We start from the raw sequence: 7348 nt of genomic DNA on the forward strand, positions 1-7348 counted from the left end.
TTATCCCACTACGTGGGGTCGGCTACATGAATCATTTTTTCTCCATTGTGTCCTATTAAAGGTCAAATTCTCATTTAAATCTAATAAAGAAAGGTCATTCCTAATATTTTCTAACCAAGTCTTTTTAGGTCTGTCTCTACCTTTCTTAACATAAGTCAAATCTAATACCTCTTCTCTCCTAACCGGATCATTGGAAGGCCTCCGTTTTATGTGACCAAACCATCTAAGGCGGCTCTCTCTAATCTTATCTTCTACTGGAGCTACTCCAACCTTTTCACGTATATGCTCATTTCGTATCCCATCTCTAAGGGTAAAGCCACTCATCCACCTGAGCATCCTCATCTCTGCCACACTTAACTTAGTATTATGCTTCTCTTTTAGTGGCCAACATTCAACACCATAAAGCATTGCAGGCCTCACTACCATCTTATATAATTTTCCCTTAAGTTTGAAGGGTACTTTTCTATCACACAATAAGCCCGATGCATTCCACTTCAACCATCCAACTTGAATTCTGTTGATAATATCCCCATCTATTTCACCATCACTCTGAACAATAGATCCAAGATATCTAAAATGTGTACTCTTATTAATGACTTGATCGCCCAAAGTCACAATCCCCTCACTATGTTTATTACTACTAAAATTACACTCAATATATTCCGTTTTAGATCTACTCAAGCGAGAACCTTTAGTCTCTAATGTTGACCTCCATAATTAAATTTTACTTTCAACTCCCTCTCTAGTCTTATCAACAAGAAGAATATCATCAGCAAAAAGCATGCACCAAGGTACATCCTCTTGCATATGTATAGTGAGAACACCCATGACTAAAGCAAAAAGATATGGGCTTAAGGCTGATCCTTCATGTAACCCAATCGAAATAGGGAAATACTTGGTCAAACCACCTTGTGTTTGAACACAAGTAATAGCTCATGCATACATATCTTTAATGATTTGAATATAAGCATTATTAACTCCTTCTGACTTCTATTGCTCGCCGACTACGATCCCTCTGACTTCCGTCACCCAATTATGGTCCCTCCGACCATCATTGCCCACTGACTACGGTCACTCCTTCCATCATCGCATTACAACGGTCCCTCTGAGCTCCATTGTCTGTCGATTGTGATCCCTTCGACGTCATACGCCCAACTACCATTCCTACGATTTCCATCGCCCGACGACTACGATCCCGCCGACCTCCGTTGCCCGTCAACTACGGTCGCTCTGACCTCTGTTGCTTAACTGCAGCCATTTAACTATGTCTTCCATCGACTATTGTCTCTCTGATCTCCTTTGGCAGCCGACTACGGTCCCTCCGAACTCCGGCGGTCGACAACGGGCCCTTTGACCTTCGACACTCAATAAAGGTCCCTTTTCCCCCGTTTGCCCGACTATAGTTTTTTCGCCCCACTACGGTCCGTCCAACCTCAGTTGCCAGCTGATTACAGTCCCTCTGACCTCCATCACCTGGTGACTACGATCTCTTTAAGCCTCAGTCATCCAACTACGATCCCTCTGACTTTCATCGTTTTCCTATTACAGTCCCTTCGACCTTAGTCATCCAACTACGGTCCCTGTCCTTTGTCTCCCAACTACGGTTATTGACCTTCGTTGGTCGACTATGATCCTATCGACCAAATGAATAGGCCTACGTTCTCGAAATATTAACTCTCATGATATAGGATTCTTTCAAACTTCAACATGTAATGTACTCTATACGATGTATATTTGGTACATTTTGCAAACGCCTTATTCAGAGGGAGGATATTATTTTTAATAAACGACAAACATTAGTGGAATCATTTTAACTAGGCACAACCTCGTGATTTTTCCCATTTTTAGGGATTTTCACGTAAAAATTCTAGTGTCTCATCTGATTCTTGCACTCCTCTCTATTTATCTTATAGTATGTATGTTGGATTTTTTTTCAAAGCATAGATGTTAAGCTCTTTATCTTTCTACCGTCACAAATATTCTGTCACGCAACAAATATGAATAGTTAAACTTTGGTTAATCTCTCACTTGCCCTTAATCACTTATGTAAGAGATCAACCTAAAGCTCTATGATAATAGAATCTATCCTTCTCCCCAATCATCTAAAACATTGCTCTGAAATGATTTTTTATCATGATTTGCTCTAATGCATAACATACGCCATAGTGAAAAAATTTTCCAACATCACATAATCAATTACAAGATCAAATCTATGTCAAAACTTAAAAAAATAAAAGAAACTTTCTAAATATTCCCATTGCCATTAATAATTTTACATCATGAACCTGCATCATATAATACGTTCACAAAGCCACAAACATCCTTTAAGAAATGCTTATATAACACCACCTTAATATATATACAACTCTAATATTATCTCATTATGCATATCTCTCATTTCAATATTTTAATAGCAAAATCAAAATATATTTCAATATCTAGACCTTAATGAGATCAAGTTAATCTACAAGTCTACTTTTTAGTGATAGTTTTACCCTTATGTAAAAGCAGCACATGTAAATTTATACAGTGATGAGCATAAAGCGAAAAATAAAAAAGAAAAAATCTGGTATAAAATTCTCTTACACAAGTAAAACAGTAGGTATTAGCTTGTACTTGTTCCATGCAGCTTTATTATAGAACATATATAAATTAAATAATTGATCATATTCCAAGAAATCATCATGAGTCTATTGACCTGTAACTGTAATCCACACATGACCCACGCTCCCGATTGGCTCGCCTCAACCACCCACGATAGCTATGCACGATGCTCCCCTCACGACATAAAACAAGGAAACCTCTCTCATTCACTTTCACGCACTCAGAAAACCGCAAGAAATCGCAAGCAAGGGTCTCTCGTCTCTTGATTTCTCTCTGCCGGACAACTGAGACAACAAGTGGAAGTTCGTCCATACCTTACTCCCGCCACTTTGCCTTAAACGACCAAATTACCGCCTTCGACGCCGCTTCCTCCTTTGCACTCGACGACCCCATAATCGAAGCTGACCCGACCTTCGCCTCTATCTCCCATCACCTTACCCTAGAAGGTCGAACCTTTGTCGTCTTGTCGCCTTTGACCCGACCTCCTACTGTCGTGCCCAACTCCATCTTAACCAGTTGCCTTGACTCCCGCCGCCGCCGAGTCTTCCTCTGACCCGTTCCCTAGCCGCATTCGTCTGCCCTCTCTCCCTCTCTCTATTTTAATATGTATATTTGATATATGATATATGATATATGATATATGATATATATATATATATATATATATAATGATGATAATAATAATAAAAGGGAGAAGGGATTTTCAAACAGGTACCAAAATAGTTGAAGAATTGAAGGAGTGTCGGGTTTGATTTGGTCCCTCGAAGCCCACGGTCGTCGATCTGATCAGGCTGAGTGAATCGAAGACTTGAAGACTATTTTCGGGGTTGATTCGCTTCCTCGAAGCCCTCGGCCATCAATTATTTTTCCTGCTGGGTGGATTGGAAAGGTAAGCGCCCTCCCTAACCTCCCCTCGTGGGGAGGAGGCGACGGAAGGCTGCTACAATTTTCAAAGGGAATAAAAATATTTTTAAAAATAGAATTAATTCACTTAAATAATTGATCGCGTGCAACAAGGATCATCGAAGACCAATTCCGGGACCTGACAACGTCCCGAAGACCTCAGCCCTTGATTATCTTTCTGGTTGAGCGGACTGGAAAGGGCAAGTGCCCCCCTAACCCCACCTCGCGGGGAGGGGCACTGGAAGTTTGTCAGATTTTTGTGGGGGATAAATTAGTTTTAAATATAATTAAGTCACTCAATTAAAAGGTTGCGCACAATTAGAAGATTTGAAGATCAATTCCGGGGTCGATTCGCTCCCCCGAAGTCCTCGCTGTTGATTTGATGATTTGATCCAACTAAGTCGATCAAAAGGGCAAGTTCTCTCCCTAACATCCCTTCTCGGGGAGGGGAAGTCGGGAGACTGTCGAAATTTCATATGACACAAAGAACCCCTACAATTAATTTCAAAACAAAACATTTTATTTTAATATATATATATATATATATATATATAATTTGTGCAATTTCAATTAAAATAAAAAGGGGGGATCGTGTACGACTTTATAGATCTAGTATATTTATAATGTTAAAAGTGGTTGAGAAATGATGACTAATAAAAAGAATAAAACTTTCACATATTTATCTCAACATATTTGAGATATTTAACAACATTTTGGAAAGACTGTAGTTGATTGAAGTTCACAAATCTACCTTATAGTCCTTGATATTAATGAAGTGTGTTTAGGCTAAATTATTTGTAAATGTATATGAAGTATTGGATGATGAATATAAATCAAATTAACGTAGATTTCTTGGTATACTAGTTGATCTTGGATTGAGTGGCCCCGCTTATAAACATTGTTTGGAAAATGATAGATCGCTTGTTGGATCTATTTTGGTATAACCATGAAAACGCAATAGATGAAAGGCGTTTGTATGTTATTTCTTTCTTTGAGATTCTTATAGAGTTAACCAAACACTTGTACACAAGATTATGAACCTTGGGATTTGTTTTGCCACTTGTACAACAAGATTATGAACCTTGGGAAGGATCAATATCCCACCTTGACACTCGATCATGCATGCTTTTACCTATTGTTTCCCTTGAAAATTGTTGCGATTGTGAAATAAGAAATTCATAATCCTTATCTTAGTACCTGTTATGAATATGGCATAGAGACAAATAAGCTAATTCTTATGAGAGGAGAGATGGTCGAATTTCTTCCATTCAGTTATTGGAGAGTTATATAACACTTATAAATTCATTTTCATCAATAATCAATGATGGAAACAATACTGCTTCAAAAGCAAAGAGCTTGTTAACCTAAAAAGTCAAAAGTTATGCCATGATGGCTTGGAGTTTGATGATCACTTGTTGATTTAAGAAATTTATAAATATAATGAGGCTATGACCCATTTGATTGTGTGCAAATGTACTGAAGTCAGGACTCTACTGTGATTCGCTAAAATATTTCACTGCAAGAAACATCACGAATTCATTAAAAATGAAATCTTTCAATTTAAAAATTTTAAACTAAAACTCATTCACCTCCCGCAATTGTTTGTTAGGGGTGATAAATTTGAAATTAACCTTAGCTCACAAAGAGTTAATGTCGTGTCGGGTGTATTACTAAGATTCATTCTCAAATTGTCTTTTGCCAGCATAGACGTGGCATGTGCCCTCTGATCGGGTGGTTTTGCTGCAAAATGACACCATTATATTACGATCACTGTCAAAGCCCGTATGTTCCCTAATGGCGTCAACATCTTGAGTAATAAATCATAAGATATATTCGATAGCCATAAATCCCTATGTTAGGTAAGGTGGATTTAGATCTATCCCCTTAGACAAACACAACCCATGGCTGCCGATAAGGTACCTTTTCTCAGGTTGGGTCGACTATCTCCTCTAAGTAGACTAGGGACCATGATAGCCCGAGACGACAAAACCATGGGATCTTGATCGGGCTCGTCTTCATTTCCCTATCATCTTCATTTTCCCATCATCTTCATTTCCCCATCATTAATTTTAAGTTTATTGTGACAAATTTAAAGTCATAAACTTTAAAATTCATATCCCAAATTCAAAACCTAAAATTGTTGTTATTTTACACTGGATTTGTGACCTATGCGACCTCTTTAACAACTAGCATTAATCGAAAGCTCTCTCTCATTATCGGGAGGGGTAATTAATTATAGGGGTATAGGAAACCAAAACTCAGTTCATAAAGTCCTCACAAAATGAGGACGAAATCTCTAGGTAGTTTTTATCTAATAAAACCCAATATACCTTATGAAAATTCATCCGGAATCTAAGCTCATTAAAACTCTCCGCCGTCGCAAACAAGAAAAGAGATGGTGTGGAGAGGCCGGGACAGGTGGAATTTTCAGAGCCCATACAGTCAAATATAAGTTATGCTATCATATAATACTTGATCTGTCAAACATAGTTATAACTGTTGCATGTAAAATAGTGAGATGAAATATTCTTGATGTTAGCATATAAATTATCATACCATTCCATCACATTCATAATTGGTTTCATTCATTGTTGGAATAGAAAGTGAGGTGAAGCGAGCTGCTTTCTCTACCTGTGTAACGTGCATTTATGTCATTTGGACACGTTTTACATAAAGTAAATTAATGAATTATTTAAGGTCATGTAAAAAAAATTATTTGACACCGTAAATTAATTAAAATTTATATTTGAATTCATAAAATATGTTATAGGCCATTTAAATTAATTCGGAACTTCGGATCATTAAAAACATAGTGAAAGTGAGCCAAAAATAATTAAACTAAATGATCTTGCTATTTTTCAATACATTTTTAAATAAATCAATTGAATTATTAAAAAATTATTATTATTATTATTTAAATGATTATATCAAAAAGCGGATATGTTAGAAAAGCATAGAAATTTACTATTGCATCCAAATTTAATCTTAGTGCAAGGATCTGCATATACAGTGTTTTATAGGCTTGAACTTTGTACTGTGATAAAATCATTATTTTCTTCCATCCAGCCTCCTAATAACCCTTCACACGTTTTCTTATTTTGCAGAGCATAACATTGGACGAGATAAAAGTGTCAACATCAAATCTTTAACTAAAGTTTCATAGTTTGCATACTTTTAAACTTGCAATGTTGCATAGATTTCAAAGCAAATGATATAAACTTCCGATATGAGTTAAATTACTATATGGCCTCCTCTGTTCAGGCTGATGGACTGAATCGAGTCCAAGTAGCTGTTATTTGCCAATGACCATGTGAGCAAGTCCTCAGCAAATGTATATCTACTAAGAAAAGTGTTGGCTTTGATCTGATCCCGGCCTGTAGTTTCAATAGCATTTATTTGCCACCTGTGCTTAGCTTTTAATCTTGAAATGTAAATAAATTTTCTGACAGTTTATCGAGAAATGATGCCTAGGGGGGTGGTAAATATAGGCATATGCAGTTATAATTACAAGCTTTGGAAAGATAGCAATTAATGTGTTGTTTTTATTGCACTTTTCGATTCCAGAATTTGAAATTATTATGTTCAATTTGAATGAGCTGCAAACCACAAATAGGAATGTCGGTTATTTAGAACTTTGAAAAGAACTCTAATATTTATAGGGTGGTCTAGCTTCCCATAGGAGGTGGGATTCAGTTGAGCTAATGAATAAACAAAGATTAACATACCTTATCAGTGATTTTCTTCAGTGAACTCATTTTTTTTATTTTTTAAAGCAATTTTTGGAGTATGAACTAATATAATTCATTATACTTTGATAAAAGTAAACAATTTAAAGAAACTA

The 7348-nt window shown here is 36.6% G+C and overlaps 1 protein-coding gene across 1 annotated transcript in view; it reads left to right on the top strand.

The window, feature by feature from the left end:
* LOC110096632 (ferredoxin-thioredoxin reductase catalytic chain, chloroplastic) overlaps nucleotides 1–7057 on the top strand; it is a 32208-nt gene extending 25151 nt beyond the window's left edge. Inside the window, exon 7 of the mRNA XM_020822668.2 lies at nucleotides 6612–7057. Coding sequence (XP_020678327.1) covers nucleotides 6612–6618 — 7 coding nt within the window. The 3' untranslated portion in view covers nucleotides 6619–7057. The remainder of the gene's footprint in view (nucleotides 1–6611) is intronic.
* Nucleotides 7058–7348: the final 291 nt, after the last annotated feature.

The sequence above is a fragment of the Dendrobium catenatum genome, unplaced genomic scaffold (genome assembly GCF_001605985.2).
Source record: "Dendrobium catenatum unplaced genomic scaffold, ASM160598v2 fragScaff_scaffold_1066, whole genome shotgun sequence".
Lineage (NCBI taxonomy): Eukaryota > Viridiplantae > Streptophyta > Magnoliopsida > Asparagales > Orchidaceae > Dendrobium > Dendrobium catenatum.